Genomic DNA, 20,542 nt, shown 5'->3' with positions numbered 1-20,542 from the left:
CGTCTGTAGGACAGTGGCTTCCAGGAGCAGGTTTGGATACCCCTGCCTGAAGGGTTATTTGAAGGTGCAGGTGAATATTTGTACACTTTCACTTATAGTAATAATATTACAGGTGGTGGAATTGATATCTGGTGGTACTCAAATTGCAGTGACAAATGAGAATAAAATTCACTACTTAAACCTGTTGGCCCAGTACAGACTAGCCAGTCAGGTGCGAGATGAAGTAGAACACTTCCTAAAAGGTAAGAGCCCAAGTTTCTGACTCTTTATTTAAACTTCTGTACGAAATCTCCTTAACTGAATGACTTCTGTTCAGGTTTGAATGAACTGGTCCCTGAAAACCTTCTGGCCATATTTGATGAGAATGAATTGGAGGTGAGAAATTACATTAAACTGTAGATATACAGCAAATTAGAAGAATTGAAAATCATTCAATAATGGAAATGTATTAACAATGCTCCCTTAAATATAGTTAAGGATTTCCAGAAAAAAGACCACATAACAATGTTTTTCATAGCTGAACCCCTTTATCTGAGCATAGTTCCATAAACATCCCCTGGCTGATACTTTCTTGAGGGAACACTATTTTTTTCTTTCTTTTTTTTTTTCAGACCCTTTTAGCAACTTTCCCTCCCCCCCAAAAAAGAACATTGCACCAAAGCTAGCAACTTCTTGACTGGACTCTGGACTCTAATTGCCAGTCCAAATTTAATTTTTGTGGTCATTTATCTGGTCATAATCTGACAAATACGATTTTTATGAATCCATTTCAAGATGCATTCATATGTGTGTCGGCATTATGAGTTTTCTAAATAAGAAATTGGACATGAACAGCCTCTCAAGTCGTATTTACTACTGGGAAATATAGTGATTATTTTGATACTCGAGTTTCCGAGTTAGGCGGGCCATAAACTTTAAGCATGGTGGAGGGGACAACTATTTCTGCTGTCAATGCTATTCTTTATTAGGTTTTTTTCCCCAACAACTACATCACCCTGTCTTGTCGTTAAAGTAGTACCTATATAAGAACAATCATTTTAAGCATATTGCATGCATTATAAACAGTGAAATAAGCATGTTTTGTTTTTCATGATGTTAAGGCACCCTCACTAATTTCAGAAGCACCCTCAGTGATTTGATTCTGGAACCTGGAACCTGTACCAGGAGATTATAATTTTAAATATTTCTATAATATGTTTATATATTTACCCCGTATATTAAAGCCTCTTGTGCATAGCCCATTTACACGATGTACTGTATGTTTTGAGCGACCATGCTTGGTCCTCTCCGATACAATGGCCCAGATTGCACACAACATTATGATGAAATTATACCACAATATATAATTTCATGATGATAAAGTTTCCAGGATTCTGCAATGTCTGTTTTATAATCATATTTGTCTCTACTAACGCAAGTCTCTGCATTAGTCCAGAGACGGCTCTAGTTCTCAACTGAACTGAACGGGAGTAGCATTACTTTTAAAATTTGACCAAAGGAAACTGTCCAAACCCACAAGACCTTCGTTCATCTCCGGACTATTTTACCGATGTACTTGCTATGTTTCTGGACCTGGGAACATTGCAGTTGTGTTGCTGTCTATGGAGAGTCTGAGAGCTCTTGGATTTAATCAAAAATATCCTTTAATTTGTGTTCCGAAGATGAACAAAGGTCTTATGGGTTTGGAACGACATGAGGGTGGGTAATTAATGACAGAATTTTCATTTTTGGGTGAACGAACCCTTTAAAAATACAATAATCTTTTTTTTTTGTCATGGTTAAAAAAAACGAAAAATAAATGGATGTAAAAGTTCACGGACCAAGTATACATACAATATCCGTATTGAATTTTAATGCTATTGCATGACTGTTGAAATGAAATAATAACACTTTACAGTAAGAGCCCATTTGTAACATTAAGATTAATGAAAGCTGTAGAAGTGTCGTGAACTAACTTTAATGATCAATATAATAATTCATATTAATATTTTTATTCATTTACAAAGTATGGGTCATTACTGGGTTTTTTTTTAGTAAAGCACTATTTTAGTTTTCGTTCAGTTTAAAAACTATCAGTTGATTAATCTGCATCAGCCAGTGTGGTCCAACCTAAATATCGGTATCGGTAAAATCCACTATCGGTCGACCTCTAGCTTTTCTGCCTTGTTTCCTTTTTCTCACACCACGTAAAACGTAAACCTATCAGATGTAGGAAACATGCTAAAAGTCAATGCAGAAACAAGGTTGTGTTGTTGAGATGTATGTCAGCCTGGTATCCACACGTTATTGCCCTTCTATAGTCCTGTCCAGATCTCCTCGTGTAACAGCCCATCTCCCGGTATCTCCTCTGTGCTATTGAGATTGTGCTGGGAGACTTACCATACCTTGTGATGGCACGCATTGAATTGCCATCCTGGAGGAGCTGGACTACCTGTGCAACCTGATTGGGTTGCAGGGACTGCCACATTGTAGTAGTAGTGAGAAGGACCCTAAAAAAATGCAAAACTAGAGAAAAATCTGTCAGGAAGGATAAGTAGAGAGCAATTGTTTGTGACCACCTCCTGCAAAATCATTCTTTTTTGGGGGGTTGTCTTGCTGTTTCCTCTCCAGTGTACATGCTGTTACTTTCATTTGCACCAAAGCAGGTAAAACTTATTCACAAGCACTTATGCTTCTTAACTGGACAGATTGATGTCCCTAAATTTTAACTGACTTGGCATTATACTTTAAGTGTTGCCTTAATTTTTTTGAGCAGTATAGTTGGGTCATTCCGTGTCAACTCAACCAGAGGTCTCAGACTCAAATTTTTGTTAATATATTGCTGTTCACGGAAAAGTGTGCAAGACACGACAGTTACAATATAATGATTATGGTTAAATAAGAAAAAAAGACATATAACCAAATTAGGCTAAGTTTATTTTCATATTAAATATCTCAACACACCATTAGATATGACTTTAAGTGCAACTTGTGTAGATTTATGTAGTAAAAAGGCTTACACCCTTTGGTGTATATTTGTATACTTTTACTGTCTATCAATCTCAGCATGGGTTAATTTTGTCGCTAAACGTTTGCCTCTCTAAGGTTAAAGTAATCTGTTGATTCTGCTAAACTTTAATTAAAACTGAAACTAAAACAGAAACTGAACTATATAAAAACTAACTAAAAATGTGTTCACAAAATAAAAACTAAACTAAAACTAAATTTTTTTTTAATGAAACTGATAAAAACTAAACTGAATTTCTTAGCAAATTTGAAAACGATATTAAAATAAAACGAATTTAAAAATTCTAAACTATAATAACCTTGGTTTATACGTGAAATTCTGGAGGGGATGTCGGATGGTGTTGCGTGGTGACGCATGCCATTAATCGATCTATGTACTATAACATGTAAAACGGGAACATGCAATGATTAATCTAAAAGCACCTCATGTAAACACCTTATTCATAATATTGTCTTATTCAGAGTAAGGTAAATAATTTGATTACTGATGTCCATGTAAACGTAGTCAATGTTTAAAAAGTTAAAGCCTGTGTAAAGCTATATTAAATAAATGTGTGTTCTGAGTTTGTCACAGCACAGAAAAATGTGTTAAGCACCTAGCCAAATTTGAATGTTAAAAAAAACTCCAAGTAAATAAGTTATAAAAAATCTTGAAAATAAATAAGCAGTATTCTCTGCTCTCAAGTTTGTAAAGTTTGTAAAACTAGCTGGTGTAAAATGTTCTCTGCAGAGTGTAGTGAATTTATTTCGACAACCTAGGGAGGCAAAATAGTGTAGTGATGGGTACTCATGTCACTAATGACATTATGATATTTGGATCACGTGTCACTTAAGGTGTGGTTATGAGTACATCACATAAGAAAGATTGGTGGGATCTTGGAGCCTTGAACATGAAGCGCTGTAGGATGCTGATCTCCTGGAGCACCAAAGGGTCCTAAAATCTGGAACAAGCAGATGCGGCCCTGGAGTAGGTGCAGAATGTCCTTGCCTGGAACACGCAAGCAAAAGTACCTTGAAGTGTCCTTGCCAGAGCTTAACCTTGTTGCAAATGTCTGTATGTCTTCTGCCTCTCTGGACTAGAGACTCAGAACTTGGTCAATCCACTTTGTCTCTCTAGGATGGAGACTTAAGGCATGTGTTGTTGTCTCGCTGGACAAAGACTCTAAATGTGACCCTGGACCACAAAACCAGTCTTAAGTGTCAATTTTCCAAAATTGAGATGTATACATCATCTGAAAGCTGAATTAATAAGCTTTCCATTGATGTATGGTTTGTTAGGATAGGACAATATTTGGCTGAGATACAACTATTCGAAAATCTGGAATCTGAGGGTGCAAAAAAATCAAAATGTTGAGAAAATCGCCTTTGTTTCAGCTATTAAAATAGTTCAGTTTTGTATGTAATGGCAAAGTGATTATATTTAGTTTTGTTTTTTTATTGTTAATTTAGAAAAACGTTTGGAGCATTTTTTTTTTGTTCGTTAAATATAAGTTTTTGCTTTTACAGTAAGCTGATCATAGTCTATGTTCGAGTCATAGTCTGCTGCTGCTGCTGCTGGACACTAAACACTGTCAAACCGCAGCAATTTTTTCTTCATCAATAATTGATGGATGTCTAAAATATAAAAATAAGGAGAAGCCTAAAACAGGCCCGAGTCCTGGCCCGCGTCTGAACTATGACGTAAAAATTGGCCTGAAGCCCGGCCCTAGAGGCGTACAAAAGTTGGAGCCCATCGGACCAGGGCTAAAATGCAGGGCTTTACTGCTAATGTCTCACCCTTGGAGAACGGAGACTCAGAACGGTGTATCTGCTATTGTCACTCTGGATGGGACACTCAGAACGGATATCTGTTACAGTCTCTCTGGACGAAAGACTCTGAACTTGATCTGTTAGTGTCCCTTCCCTTTTGGGACTCGGAACAAGGAGTGTCTTTTGGGAAGGTATCTTTATCCCTTTCCGATGAGGAGATTGTAATTTGGCACTTCTCCATTTCAGTTCTGTGATTGGCTGTTTCATTAAGTTTCTGGTTGTAGTTTGGTAATTAAGTTTCAAACACAGTTATGAATCCAGAGGTCCTAAGGAATTTCTGTGGTGGTCACAGGCTAAAATCTTTGGTTGTCTTCTTGCCCTCTAAGAGGTGTCTGGCTGTTGTCCTGGCATGTTTATCTGATGGCATTGGACAGTTTGCTCCACCAAGATCCAATAAAAATGTAACAAACCTTTGTCCACTGTTGTGGTCAGAGAGGGGCCCTGCCATAAACTGGGTCCTGGAATGTGCTGTCCACCACAAAAGCGGGCATTGGTGGTGATCCTTAGCTCTACATGAAGGTGGCTCTTCACTAAATTTAATCCACCTCTTCTTGATATCATAATTTTTTAGGAAATTTAAATAAGGAGACCGAGCTGTTTTGTAAATGATGCAACCAAGTAATATGCATTTATGTGATGAAGGCATAGCTAGAAAGCAAACTGTAGGCTGTAGTAACTGATGACAGTAACTCGCGATTGAGTGGGCGAACCACTGGTGCTAATGTGTTCTAGTTATTAAAGTTCGAGTCTCAGGACTGGCAGGGATTGTCAGTGGGGGGAGTGAATAACCAGCGCTCTCTCCACCCTCAATACCACGACTGAGATGTCCTTGAGCAAGGCACCAAACCCCCAACTGCTCCCCGGGCACTGCAGCATAAATGGGTGTGTTCATGGTGTGTGTGTGTTCACTGCTGTGTGTGTGCACTTTGGATGGGATAAATGCAGAGCACTAATTTCGAGTATGGGTTACCATATTTGGCGACATGTCACGTCACTTTCACTTAAAGTGTTAGGGGGGAGCCATGCTCAGTAGATCCAGTGCGTCATCAAGAAAAAGGCCATCATTCAGGCCACCCAAAAAATCCTGAACACAAAAATGGTGAAAAACTCCACAATTCAGTACTACATAGTTCACAGTCTTTGTAAAACATTTTCAGCAATACATTTCTAACATTTATAATGGGTTTAGAAACAAATCTCTAAACTGCCATTTACATGGACTTTAAAGTTATGACTGTTTTGTCTTGTTCCCAGTTGTTGATGTGTGGTACAGGAGACATTAACGTGCAGGACTTTAAAGCTCATGCTGTAATTGTTGGAGGGTCATGGCACTTCAGAGAAAAGGTAAGTGACTTACCGGTAATATTAAATGTATTTCATCCTTTTTTCAAGGTATGCACTTACCATAAGTTTATACAGAAAGCATGGTATTACCAAACACATCTTCATAAATGTTATTGTACAAGCACAAGGTGACAGAAAGCATTCAATGTAGGCTTCCCATGTGTTTTGAAAAACTAAAAAATTGATGACAAATTTTCCAGTCCTGAAAAACACTTAGAAATGAGAGAAAATTATTTAAAATTACCAGTTTACCACTGGTCCAAAACAATTAATGTTTATAATGGAAAACTTCAGGAATGCTTACTTTTGTCAGTGTGAAAATTGTTGTGTTCCCAATGTGCTGTTCATTGATCAGCTTTAAAGGGTTTGTTCACCCTAAAATGAAAATTAGCCTGTGATGTACTCACCCTCGAGGCATCCTAGGTGTATGTGACTTTCTTCTTTCAGACGAATCTAATCAGAGTTATATTAAAAATTGTCCTGGCCCCTCCAAGTGTTACCATGGGGGTAAGCGGGTGCTCTGTCAACAGTCCAGAAGACGTGAAATAAACTGCACGCATCCATAATAAAACGTGCCTCACATGGCTCTGGTGGTGAATAAAGGCCTCCTGTAGCAAATCCATGCGTTTTTGTAAGAAAAGTATTTCAATATTTCAAACGTACAGTGCCATGAATTTTTTTTTTTTCTTTTTTGCATATTTGTCACACTTAAAAGATTAAGATCATCAAACAAATGTTAATATTACACAAAGATAATGCAATTTAATACAAAATGTGGTTTTTAAATGATGATTTCATTTATGAATGGAAAAAACCTGTCCAAACCTGCCTGTCCCTACGTGAAAAATGAATTGCCCCCTCCTGTTAAATCATGAAAGAACCAGGCCTGATTACTGCCAGACCTGTTGAATCAAGAAATCACTTAAATAGAACCTGTCCGACAAAGTGAAGCATGCTTAAAGAGCAACACGTCATAAGAAATTCAAGAACAAAATAGTTGGAATAGTTTCCTGTCTGGAAAGGGTTATAAAGCCATTTCTAAGGCTTTGGGACTCCAGTGAACCACGGTCAGAGCCATTATCCACAAATGGAGAAAACTTGGAACAGTGGTGAACCTTCCCAGGAGTGGCCGGCCTACCAAAATTAATCCAAGAGCGCAACGACGACTCATCCAAGAGGTCATAAAAGAACCCAGTACAACATCTAAAGTCCTGCAGGCCTCACTTGCCTCAATTAAGGTCAGTGTTCATGATTCAACAATAAGAAAGAGACTGGGCAAAATGGCATCCATGGGAGAGTTCCAGGGGAAAAGCAACTGCTGCCCAAAAAGAACACAAAGGCTCGTTTCACATTTGCCAAAAAATATTTTGATTATCCCCAAGACTTTTGGGAAAACATTCTGTGGACTGATGCGACAAAAGTTGATCTTTTTGGAAGGTGCGTGTCCAGTTACATCTGGCATAAAACCAACACAGCATTTCATAAAAAGAACATCATACCAAGAGTCAAACATGGTGGTGGTAGTGTGATGGTCTGAGGCTGCTTTGCAGCTTTAGGACCTGGACGACTTGCCATAATCAATGGAACCATGAATTCTGCACTGTATCAGAAAATCCTGAAGGAGAATATCTGGCCATCAATTTGTGACCTCAAGCTCAAGCACACTTGGGTTATGCAGCAGGACAATGATCCCAAACACACCAGCAAGTCCACCTCTGAATGGCTCAAGGAAAAACAAAATTAAGGTTTTGGAGTGGCCAAATCAAAGTCCAGACTTAAATCCGATTGAGATGCTGTGGCATGACCTTAAACAGTCCATTCATGCTCAAAAACCCTCCAATGTGGTTGAATTAAAACAATCCTGCAAAGAAGAGTGGGCCAAAATTCCTCCCCAGCAATGTGAAAGACTCATTGCCGATTATCGTAAACTCTTGTTTGCAATCACAGTGGATTCGAACCCAGGTCTCTCACACCAAAGGCATGTGTCTTATACACTGCGCCATCACCACCCGACATTTAGGGGGCAATTACTCTTTCATGTAGTGCCAAGCTGGTTTGGACAACTTTTTTCGCTTAATAATTGAAAAACTGCATTTTGTATTTACTCGGGTTATCTTTGTGTAATATTAAAATTTGTTTGATGATCTGAATCATTCAAGTATGACAAACAAACGGGAAAAAAACAGGAAGGGGGCAAAAACTTTTTCACACCACTGTAATAAACTTTTTTCTCACTTCCGCTGACTGTCATGCGTGCAAGCCGTTCCGGCGGATGACGCAGGACGTATGTGTCGTACGCGTGCGCGCCTCTGAGATACTCTAGTTTCACGAGTTTGTTTACAGCAGGGGTGTCACACTCAGTTCCTGGAGGGCCGCAGCCCTGCAGAGTTTAGTTCCAACCCTGCTTCAATGCAAATAGCATGTAGTTTTCAAATAAGCCTGAAGGACTTAATAAGCTGGATCAGGTGTGTTTAATTAGGGTTGAATCTAAACTCTGCAGGGCTGCGGCCCTCCGGGAACTGAGTTTGACACCCCTGGTTTAAAGGAACAAAGGAAGCAAAGTTTCCATACTTTACCAAAGGAAAACCAGTCTCCTCTTGGCTTATATCGAAATCCTCTGACATTTTTCTTTACAAATCCTCATTTTGTGCTTCTTATTTGTGACCGGCATTTTGTTTTGTTCTCTCTCCACATTCATTACTAATCGCTCAATGCAGACATCCTACATAATCCGCCAGAACGGCTTCCACATAGGGCGAAGTGAGAAAAACGTGTCTATTACGTTTGAAATATGGATATTTTTCTTACAGAAACACATGGACTGTTGACAAAAAGCACTTGCTTACTCCTATTGTAACGCTTGGCGGAGCCAGGACAATTTGTGAACTAACCCTTTAAGAGAAGTATTTTCAATGACGCTGTTTAGTCTTGTGTTTGCAACAGCTAGCTTGCATTATTAACTACTTTAATGTTTGCAGCAAACTGCTAAGCAGCTGCCTTAACATTAATTTAGTAACTTGCTAACTAATAATACTGTCAAAAGTAAGGGTACTTCGGTACCTAGTCAACCCTGACATTTTAAAAACTTAATGATACCAGCCTTTCTGCTGCACAGGTAGTACCATGTGCACACTCAATTTAATTAAATTCAAGTCAAAAGTTTCTATTGCAGGGGTGTAATACACCATATAATACACCCTTGCCGCTTTCACTGCTCTTGTGTGACTCTTCAATCTATCCACATGTCCTGTGTTTATAATTGCAATTTATTTTTTAAATTTCAAAATTTTAAAATTTGTCTGTCTCGTGTGATTTAATGTATGTTAGCCTATTGACTAACATGATTGATGTGAAGTTTGTTTGTATAAATGTAAACAGGCTTGTGTAAGTAAATTGCTCAGTGCAAATAAAGAGAAGTAATGGGAACCTGGTATTTCTATTAGAGGTCGACCGAAATGGGTTTTTCTCTGGCCGATACCGATATTTAGAAATCAGGGCAGCTGATTGCCAATATATGGTGTATTACATATACCCTTTTGGACCATGAGGGTGAGTAAATGATAACAAAATTTTCATTTTTGGGTGGGTGAACTATACCTTTAATAATATTTATTATTATTATTACTATGGAAATTTGAAATTATTATTTTTAATGAAATGATAGGCCTACTATAAATAAGAAACTAAAACTGCCAGTAGGTGGTGGTAAATGTCTTAATGAATTAAGTCATTGAGTCATTCATTCATTTGATTCATTCAAATGGCTGATTCATTCAGGAGTGAAGTAAATGGTTCTCTTGAATGGTCCATTGAATCATTAGGCTTGTTCGACTTGAATCGCATCATCACCATCAGACCGACGGTGTATGACATCAAAGTCTGCATGCTTTTGAATCGCTCTCACGTAGGGGTCGACCGATTATCGACCTGGCCGATTATTGCCACCGATATTAAGCATTTTTATGATAATCGGCATCGGTCATTTTCAAAACCGATGTGCCGATAAAATTATTTAATTTTGAAACGCGCTATTTGGCTCTGATGCAGCCTGTCGGAACTCACCACTCTGTGGCCTAGAGCAGTCTCCGCCCACCGCGCATCTGATTTGTTGAGAGTCAGGAGTCCGACCAATCAACGTGGAAGACTAAAGGCACTCTCACACCGAAAGCGCTTGCTAACTGGTGCTGCTTCATCATGCATCAGTTCTCTCTCAAAGGCAGCAGCAGACGTTGCTCAAGTTGCAATAAATTACAATCCACTACACTGAAGTTGTAAAAACCTCAATTTTATCTATTTATGGTTTCCGAGATGGGGGAAACGCAGGGGGAATCGCAGAATCCAGTCATATAAATAGCATTTACTGTATAACGCGGAGTCACGAAATTAGTCAAAAGTTTGGATGAATTAATCAAAAGTAGGTCAGTACACTTAAATCGACTCATGATATGGACTATCTGTAAACATTAAGCTGCAAAAAGACTTTAAATATGAATTCTGCATGTTCGGCGTGTCTCTGTATATGTGAATGGCACAGACGCGCGGTTTTGACACACACACACACTGAAGTGCGCGACGCTCGCGGTGTATTCCGCATCTGCCATGTCACTAAATGAGGACATAAATATATGAACATCATCCCCAGAACTGCTCTGAGAGTTACTTCATGAGCATTTGACTGTTTCGTTTGAGTAAAATGATCGTCATATCATAAATAGGCTACAGAAACTTAAGAGGTCCTCATGGCAACCCGTCAAAATAAAAGTTCGGTTTATTTACTAATACTACAATTATTACAACTTTTGTTTAAAAGAACAATCCCACAATACGCTATTTCTTCCATGTTTTAATTTTAATAGTAAACACATTTGTTTGCCAAAAAATAGAGTTCAACTCTCATTTGATTAAAAGATAAATTAAATTAATGTTTTATGCCTTCATTTGCACTGCTCTGTAAATTAAAACTAATGGAAATTACTGTCACATAGGCCAAGACTAAGATACTGTCACATAGGCCAAGATTAGAATGACGGAAATTGGGACATTTCAATAGGCTATTGAACCAAGTAAGCTTATAACAGGCTATTAGTGTTATAGTTTCATTAAAATAGTTGCGGTCTTCTTCGCAACTTCTACAATGGAAATATGAAGACAATTAAATTACTTACACTTATTATATACATTGCGCTTTTTAAATTAATCAACTGATGTGCATTAGATGATGAATTGAATAGTCACCTCTTGTAGGTTATGATTTAGTCAACCGAAAATAATTCATGAAGAATTATGAGAGGTTATGCTATTACACATACATTTCTAATATGTAAATTATTGAAGACAAATACTTACATTTCCCCAAGCTGTTTAGCTGTAGTATTTAGTATTCATAGGCTTAATCATGAAGCATACAGTGGCCCCACTTTTAACTCTCTCTTTATATATTACCCTTATTGTAGATGGATGCATGGAGGAAGACAAGAGTAAGAAGTGCAACCAACACTAGGGAAGGCCGGTTTTGTCAGAGCCCTTGTTATTCTTAATTTTGACATTCATTTTCATTTTCACACCAGACATATATATATCGGTTCAATATATCGGTTATCGGTCTACTTGGTCTGTAATAATTGGTATCGGCATCGGCCCTGAAAAACACATATCGGTCGACCCCTACTCTCACGGTTCTTTGGTGTCATACACAGATCTATCTGTGCAGAGCAGCTTCAAATCAAACGCGCCTAATGGTTCACCCAATTTGTTCAAAATGTGGATTAAGAAATGAAATGCCGCTGTGTGTTGCTCAGAGATTAACAGTTCTGCTTTGTCTTTATATTTTCATTGGCAAAATTGGGCAAAACAGACAACATTGTGTCTAAAATAACACAATATTACCGTATTGACCGTTTTTTTTTTTGGAAATACATCTGAAAAAACGGCGTCATCTTATATTCAGGGTCTAGACTTTGACATGTCAATAATAGACCCACAAAAATAGTTTGCGCCAAATATGCGTAAAACAAGTGTGCCATGAAGTACGTAATGTAATGTGTGTTGTAATAATGTTAGAAGATCATGAGTGAAAACAAAAGAAAAAGAAAAGCTTACAGTGGCATGAGTCGTGACTGTCTTGTTAGCCTGATGGGACCAAAATTCCTCTGTAAGTGATTTTAAAATGTAAGACAGTACCCAGATTTGAAGACTACAATAAGATTTCACTTCTACTGTTACTAAAATTTTGGTGGGCTACTATGTGATGGATAGACTAAATGTTATATAATTCAGATGGGTTACCTTTTATTTTTATGGTATATCAAAAAGTGTATATTTTAAATTGTGATTCTACCAGTATTTACCATACTTTCAAAGCAAAAATTTAAATAGGTAAAATAAGCAATATGAAACTTTTTTTTTTAATGTTTTTCGTCAGTAAAACATAAGATTTTGTTTTCAAAAAGCCTTTTTTAGGTACATCTGGAAAAAGGGGGGTCGTCTTATAAACAGGGTCGTCTTATACTGGTCAATACGGTAACTTCTTATTTATTGAACTGCTGTATAAGATCAGTATCACATTTGCACTCGTGTGATATTGCACTTATTGCTCATGTAATACTGCTTAACTAAATGATGTAAATTTCAGACAAAAACTCAAACGGACATTGTTGCGTCATATCTTGAATTTGGACATTCTAACTACGTTCTCTAGACTCCATCACGCACAGTCACAGTTTCAGTGTACTCATGCAGGTCTGTGTGGTTGTTGTAGGTGGCTGCCTCTTTAAACATGTTCCAGTCTGTGCACTGAAAGCAGTCCTGTAGTGCTGAGGTGGCATTGTCTGGCCATACTGTGATCTGCTTTTGAACCGGTTTGGCAAGTTTGAGAAGTGGTCTATATGCTGGGATTAGCATAACAGTGATGTGGTCCGAGTACCCGAGGTGGGGACAGGGTACAGCCTTGTAAGCGTTCTTTACTGTTGTGTAAACAAAGTCCAGTGTGTTGTTTCCCCTTGTTGCAAAGTTCACATGTTGGTAGAACTTTGGCAAAACTGTCTTTAAATTTGCGTGGTTGAAGTCACCGGCTATGATGAAAAAGCCATCGGGGTTATGTGTTTGTTGTTCACTGATGGCGCTATACAGTTCACGAAGCGCGTCGTTAGCGTTTGCACACGGGGGGGATGTAAACCGCAACAGTAACAATGGCCGTGAACTCCCGCGGCAAATAGAACGGTCGACACTTCACAAACAAACTCCACCAGCGAAGAACAGTGTTTTGATATTACCGCAGCATTGTTACACCAGTCTTTGTTGATATACACACAAGGCACCTCCGCGGGTCTTACCAGACAGTGATGAATCTCTATCCGCTCGGAAGCTGGTTAGCCCATGCTGCTGAATGGCGGAGTCCGGGATGTTGTCGTTTAGCCATGTTTCGGTGAAAACAAAGACACAACAATCCCTTGCCTCATGCTGTGTAGACCGACTGAGTTGAATTAAGTCCAGTTTGTTTTCCAGAGAGCAAACGTTTGAGAGCATGAGTGTTGGAAGAGCCGGTCTTGTGGGGTTAGTTCTTAGCCTAGCTCGTATACCTCCGCGCTTACCACGCTTCTGTCCTCTCTCACACCGCTTGCGACGCTGCCTTGAGCGGGTAGCATCAGTAGGCGAGGCCGTGGTCTCGAGGTCCGGCTTCAGCAGTAAACAAAGGCCTCGTAGCTTCTCAGTAGCCGCCGGCGAGAGTTGGTGTTTGTATGCGTTGCCGATATCCAAAAGACTTTGGCGATCATAGATGAGTTTTGGGGTGATTTCCTTATGAATTAGCAGTAAACTGACACTATTTGGAGACGAACAGACGACATTAAAAGACATAAAAGCACCGTCTTTGGGACCCGGAGCAGCCGCTGCGTCTGATCGCACCACCATCTTGGATCAGGATAAATTACAAGCTATTTGTTTAGTTATCTATTCAGAATCGTAGGAGAATATGAGCTCTATGTGAAAAAAAAAAAAAGTGATAAATTTATCCAGAATTGTGCATATTCCTATGTTTGACTGACTGTTTCTCCCATGGCAGTGACGGGCAAATGTAACTCTGGGAAGTCGGCGTATCCTGACCGCATCACTGTCTTTACTGGGTGTTTTTAGGGAATATCTGCATTTATTCACAGACGATTTGATTAGCAACTCATGTGGTGGACTGTCATGATTTTGGCTAATGCGAGACACTGAATACCCTGCACTACACCAATGAGACTGACAAGACCATGCATCAACAGATTCTTAGCTCATTGACAAATATCTGATCTTGTAAGATGTTCTCCCTTTACACAGAGCACTGTACGCGTGATCAGCAAATCGAAAGTGAAAGGCGCGAGCACTCATTCAAAAGGATTTCAATTCCGCGCATATTGATAGTGGCTCCCTGATGCGCGAAAATACAGTATTAGCACTTATGTGGGTGTGGGCGGTAAGAAAACGAAAAAAAAAATATATATATATATGAACCTCAATAGAATATCACAACAATTTTGTGATTGGCTGTTATGTGTGGGTCAGGGTGGGCCAAGCTTCTGAAGCCCCCCGTGGAGCCGGGCCTGGTTTCAGGTATGTTTATGTTCATGCATTTCTATCATCTGTTTGAACTCGCCGCTGTATCTTTCCAAGAGATGTAAAGAGTTTGTTGTTTTCATTCCTTCATATGCATTTAATCCATAAACGGTCTGTAAAAAGCATTCACTAATTCAGGAAGAAATTAAAATGTAAATATTAGTAGTGAAATTTTACAGTGGTGCTATGAAATAAAATGGTTATTTTTCTAAAATACTTAATTTCTGCCATATTATGCTTTTAATTATGATTAAGCTTATTGTAATGTCAATCATTTTTTGATCTCAAATATTTTGGTGGGTCTTGAAATAGATTATACTTGTCTAGGTGGGTCGTGGAATTGAAAAGTTTAGGAACCCCTGGCTTAATGCATTGACTAAATCGTGTGTCAAACACATGGCACACAATAGATTAGAAGCACAAATATTCAGATATACAGTATACAGATATATATAGTACTCAAAATATTCTGTGAGCCTGTACATGCATTATGAGAGAGTTTACCTAATAAGCACTCAGTACAAGAAATGGCTGTACTGCCTGCAGAGCTGGCAACAATCTATACATTTGATGAGTGCATGAACGTCTGGTTGTATTTTTGTTTGTGACTGGTCATTTTATGCCTTGGTTCTACTTGAAGATATAATGACAATATGAAAATAATGGAAAATCAGCCAGAGGCAAACACTTTTTCAACACTGTATTCACATTGATGTGACTGTATTAACATGCACATGATATCCAGTGTTAATTATTGTACATATCTATGATTTTTGTATAAGATGACTTGATATTGGAATGTGTTTGACTTCACAATAATATGCTGAGAGATCACAGCAGGGGATGAATGTGTTAAAGTGAGCTAATCCGATTGTTCTGTTGTTTAGGTAATGAAATGGTTCTGGGCGGTGGTGTCATCCTTCACACAGGAAGAATTGGCGCGTTTGTTGCAGTTCACCACTGGCTCCTCGCAGCTCCCACCTGGTGGCTTCAATACGCTTTGCCCCTCCTTCCAGATTATAGCAGCTCCCACACACAGCACGCTGCCCACAGCACACACCTGGTGAGCGCACACGTCAAACTTCTTCTGACTTCCACAGAAGGACCAAAATCCATTTCCCAAAATGAAATGTGATATACAGTTAGGTCCATATATATTTGGACAAAGGCACATTTTTTTGTTATTTTAGCTGTTGATCAAAACATGTACAGTTATATAATGAATATGGGTTTAAAGTGCACACTGTGAGCTTTAATTTGAGGGTATTCTCATCAAAATTGGAGGAAAGATTAATGAATTACACCTCTTTAATTTGTACCTCCCCCCTTTTTCAAGGGACCATAAGTAATTGGACAATTGATTCAAAAGCCATTTCATGAACAGATGTGGGCTATTCCAAACCCAGTCTTTGATGTCCATGAGTTCCAGACGTAAGGCAGCCATTGCATGCAAAGGATTCTCAACAAAATATTAAAAATTATAATTTTATTTATGATATTCCAATTTCATTTGAGCCTCTGAAAATGGGGGGACTGTGCATAAAAATGTTTCTAATTCCTAAGAATTTGATGTTATATTTTTGTTCAACCCACTGAATTAAAGCTTAAAGTCTGCGCTTTAATTTCATCTTGATTGTTTCATTTTAATTCTATTCTGAGAAGCCAAAATTATGAAAAATGTGTCCGTGTCCAAATATATATGGAACTAACTTTAACTATAATTTTCTTAAAAATTTAAATTTCAGTTATGTTATGGTTTTATTACTAATATTCATCTTAAAGGTGACCTATTATGCCCCTGTAAATGCAAATGAGCTGGTGCTCCCAGCCCCCATTTCAGAAGAGGGCAGACATTCAAGAGGGAGTCTGTGGAGACTCATATGTTGGTTTGTGCGTGCTAAAAAACACAACATGTCTAATGCAGCATCAAGCAGCATCAGCGAGAACACCGTAATGGCGGACTGCTGCTTCTCAATCAGGGCTGTGTTTACGCTAATAGGGTAGACACAAATGGGCGGGACTTTTTCCCTACGATGATGTGTACGTAGGGAGAATCTGGAATTTCTTGTTCTGAGAGACTGTTTATGATTTATTGGGATTATAAAAAAATGAGTGGGTGGATTTTTACCATTATAGGCTGGTTGTATAACCAGCCTATAATGGTAAACTGCGGCCACACAATTGTGTTTAAACACCTTATAAAAGTCATTTTTGCATAATAGGTCCCCTTTAAGGTTTTTGCACTTGTTGCCATTTGATTAGAAAAATTAAAACATTATTTACTTAACAATAGCTATCATGATTTTTTTTTACACAATAAAAATGTTTAAATATACTGTATTAATATATTTCTAACAACATAAATATAATTTTATCGGACACATCTATAGGTAAAAGTGATATTTTTGTATTAGGCTTGCATGTTTAACCCCTCTTGCCACCTTGTTCTGTTTTAACCAGTTTTAACCAGCTGTGCCTCCCAACATATGACTCCTACGAGGAGCTCCACAAGCTGCTGAAGCTGGCCATCAGTGAGGGGAGTGAGGGCTTTGGTATGCTTTGAAACATCAGTCCAGCTCAGGCAGAAACAGAGTTATCTCCAAACCTCCTTTTTTCATGAACATGTCACCACAGTGTACTTTAAAGTGTACTGTAAAGGAAGGACTTTGATCACAAGATGCCTCTGGGAGGATTCAGGAGTCATGTACATATGTATTTAAAGACTGTTCTACAAGATGAAAATAAGAAAATGATTTTTTTTTCAGATAAATGCCTCTCTATATGAGTGCAGACATAATTAAATGGCCTACATAAGTGTCAGGATGCTTGTTTTGCATTTGACATATTTTTTTTTTATGGAACATAGTAGACTAAGGGATGATGGCAATGACTGCATACCCTCTACACTTGGGCCTTAACTGATCAGGGAAGGTTGTGTATATAACTGCTATTTTATTGTATGCTTTATTTATACAGTGTGTATATTTTCCCTGTAACGTTCATTTGATATTTATGAAAAAGGGACTTTGGACACGTTATAATGTTAACATCTTTTTTTCCATCTTTGGGAATTTCATAAATTATTAATTTGTTTTTCTCAGAGATGTTCATACTGTTTCCATTTCAACTGTTTTGGGATCAGGCATCCCAGAAACAGTTAAATGTTTGTTTCATATTTCAGATAGCTGACTTGCAGATTTATCAAATGTGCTTTTTGCTCTCTTCTTGAGCCCCTTAATTTTCATTTCGGACATTATTACTGAGCATATGTAGAAAACTAGTTATGATTAGATTTAGCTTAGGATGTCCATTTAAAAAAAAAAAAGTTTATAGTTCTAAAATATTATTACAAAGACACAAGATCCTACTGCAAAACTACTTTTATTCTGAAATCTTTGAGCAACATCTATGCATCATACCAAACAAATCCCCAAACAACATATAACTCTGGTTTTTGCTTCTTTTGTACATATCTGATGCTGTTTAAAAAAAAAAAATTTTAATGCCGCTACAAAAGTAAAGTCTATTTGTGAGAGGAAAAAAAAACAATGCACAATGGCTGACTGTTGAAGAACAATAGTGAAATGTTTTCCACAGAGCCTGTAGCAATATTCTAGGAGGTCACATGCAAATCTGGAGTGTCCTTTTATGACCACAACAAACCATTTGCAAGGACACAAAATGCTAAAAAATGACTAACTTTGTTACACTGTGCTCCTCTCATTATTTATATATATATATATATATAGACAGACACACATTTTCTTTTTTTTTTCCATGTAGATGTCCTCTCGGGTTTCCTCATTTCTGTGCAGATGGCTACAATTGATATTTTATTTATGCAACACAATAAAAAATAAATAAATAAAAAATTAATTGTAAATGTCATAAAAAATGTGGAATTGTAATTCAAAGCATAATGTTATGGATTAGCTTCTCTACTAAATAAAATTCCAAATTTATTCCAGCATTAAGAAAGGCACTATATCAGTAACCAGAAACAGAAAGGCTCTGGTTACCTAAAGGAGGAAAAAGAACTGAAGTACAATAAAGATACATATACCATTACCAATCCTTGCCTTTTTGTCTTATATAGCTCTATATTCAGCCTTGTGTTACTTTATGATTAAACCACAATTTAACATCTCTTTTGTCTTGTCACTAACTTTTGTACTAAAATATTGCAAAATAACTAAAGCATGCATACGCACAAAATACTAAGTGAGCTTAACTGTGTTGAGATTAAATGCAGGGAATTATGATATTTAGCCTATAAGGAATTCTGACAGAAATCATCTGAACTGGATGTTTGGCTAATATCCGAAATATAGCCTAAAAAACTGGTTACTTTCGTAACCCCAAGTTCTTGGGTTTCCATCCTAAATTGCGAATTTAATTTATGCGAATTTACAGCTGATTCTGTCCCCCACACTTTTTTGACCCACCGCCAATATTTCCACCTGCGTTCTCTGATTTGTTAATAAAATTTGAGTGAACTAACATTCAGCCAATAACAAGGCGAATCATCTCTTGGGCGTCTGCCATGAGCTTCAAATCTCCGCTGCTCTGCCGGTTTCATTCATTCACTTCTTTGCTCTTTGGCGGTCTGGGGTAAAATGCACCGGTGTTTCGAATCTACTGAGTCAATGATTCAGTTACGCATTCATAAAGACAGTCACATACTTCGTTCTTGAATGAATCAGCTGTTCAAATGAATCAATTGAATGAATGATTCAGTGATCAAATCAGTGACTTGCCGCCACCTACTGGCAGTTTTAGTTTAATTTTTAAAGTATCTTTTTCTGTTATTTAAATCATTTAATATTTCTATATTTAAAAAAAAAATACAAAATTAAAAACCTCTGAACCTCATTAATCGTCTGAAAATACGCAAATCTGAAGTATCCCTTTACATTCTTACAGTGCAAAACACCCTAGGCATGTTTATTAAAGAGTTATATTCATTAGAGTAGAACATCAGATGAACATGATAAACATCAGACGGACAGGATCTCAACATATATATAAAACAAATGACAAAGTGCTTATTCTGAAATATGAAGATTTATGCTCTGTATAGCCTACACATATTCATTGTAATTTTGTTATAGTGTTTTTAATCGTACAACAGGCTAACTTGACTGCAAATGTTTCAACAATGATTTCGTTAACAGCATTCGTTTTGAAGCAGGTGATGATTTAAACGGTGGTTAAATTATTAATAGCATACATAACATTTTAGGCTACTCCTGCTTTTCAGTATAACAGAGTAATATGAGGCTATTGTATTATTAAAATTAATTTCTGATACTAATACGTTCATGTTTAATAATTCCTGAATAATGAGCTTACATAAAGAAATGGCTATATTTTGTTGGATCAGTTACCTGTGTCGGCAGTGCGCAGTAGACACACCTAAACGATTTATAAGTTAAATTCGCAATTTTGGATGGAAACCTTCCATTACCCTTCAGATTGCGCAAATTGAAATTGCGAATTGAAAATAGCCTAGGCCAAATGGAAACGCGTCAATTTCGCAAAAACGGCCATATATCGCAAAAACGTTTTTACGCTCGCATGAGGTGGTTTTTCAAGCAATGCGAAAAAATAATATTTTGCAAAAGTGCAATGGAAACGTTTTTTCGCAATTACAGGTCACATGGTGCACGTAAAATATCATATGATCAGTCTTCAATTTACTATATCCTCCAAGAAGCACTTAATACGTGGCCGCTCTCAAGTATAAGGGGCTTTGTGAGGCTAAAGGGGTACATTCCCTTCACGTCGAAAA

General features: G+C 37.7%; 1 protein-coding gene across 2 annotated transcripts in view; it reads left to right on the top strand.

The window, feature by feature from the left end:
* Positions 1-17,574, top strand: part of LOC306850426 (apoptosis-resistant E3 ubiquitin protein ligase 1-like) — a 41,267-nt gene extending 23,693 nt beyond the window's left edge. For both annotated transcript variants that reach the window (XM_079386085.1, XM_079386084.1), the window contains 5 exons: positions 113-242; positions 317-375; positions 6,070-6,159; positions 15,639-15,814; positions 17,212-17,574. In XM_079386085.1, the coding sequence (XP_079242211.1) occupies positions 113-242; positions 317-375; positions 6,070-6,159; positions 15,639-15,814; positions 17,212-17,314 (558 nt within the window). In that variant the 3' untranslated portion in view covers positions 17,315-17,574. The remainder of the gene's footprint in view (positions 1-112; positions 243-316; positions 376-6,069; positions 6,160-15,638; positions 15,815-17,211) is intronic.
* Positions 17,575-20,542: the final 2,968 nt, after the last annotated feature.

The sequence above is a fragment of the Barbus barbus genome, assembly GCF_936440315.1.
Source record: "Barbus barbus genome assembly, chromosome: 30".
Lineage (NCBI taxonomy): Eukaryota > Metazoa > Chordata > Actinopteri > Cypriniformes > Cyprinidae > Barbus > Barbus barbus.
Note: the sequence above shows the minus strand (reverse complement) of the source record. Positions and strands in the feature narration are given on the sequence as shown.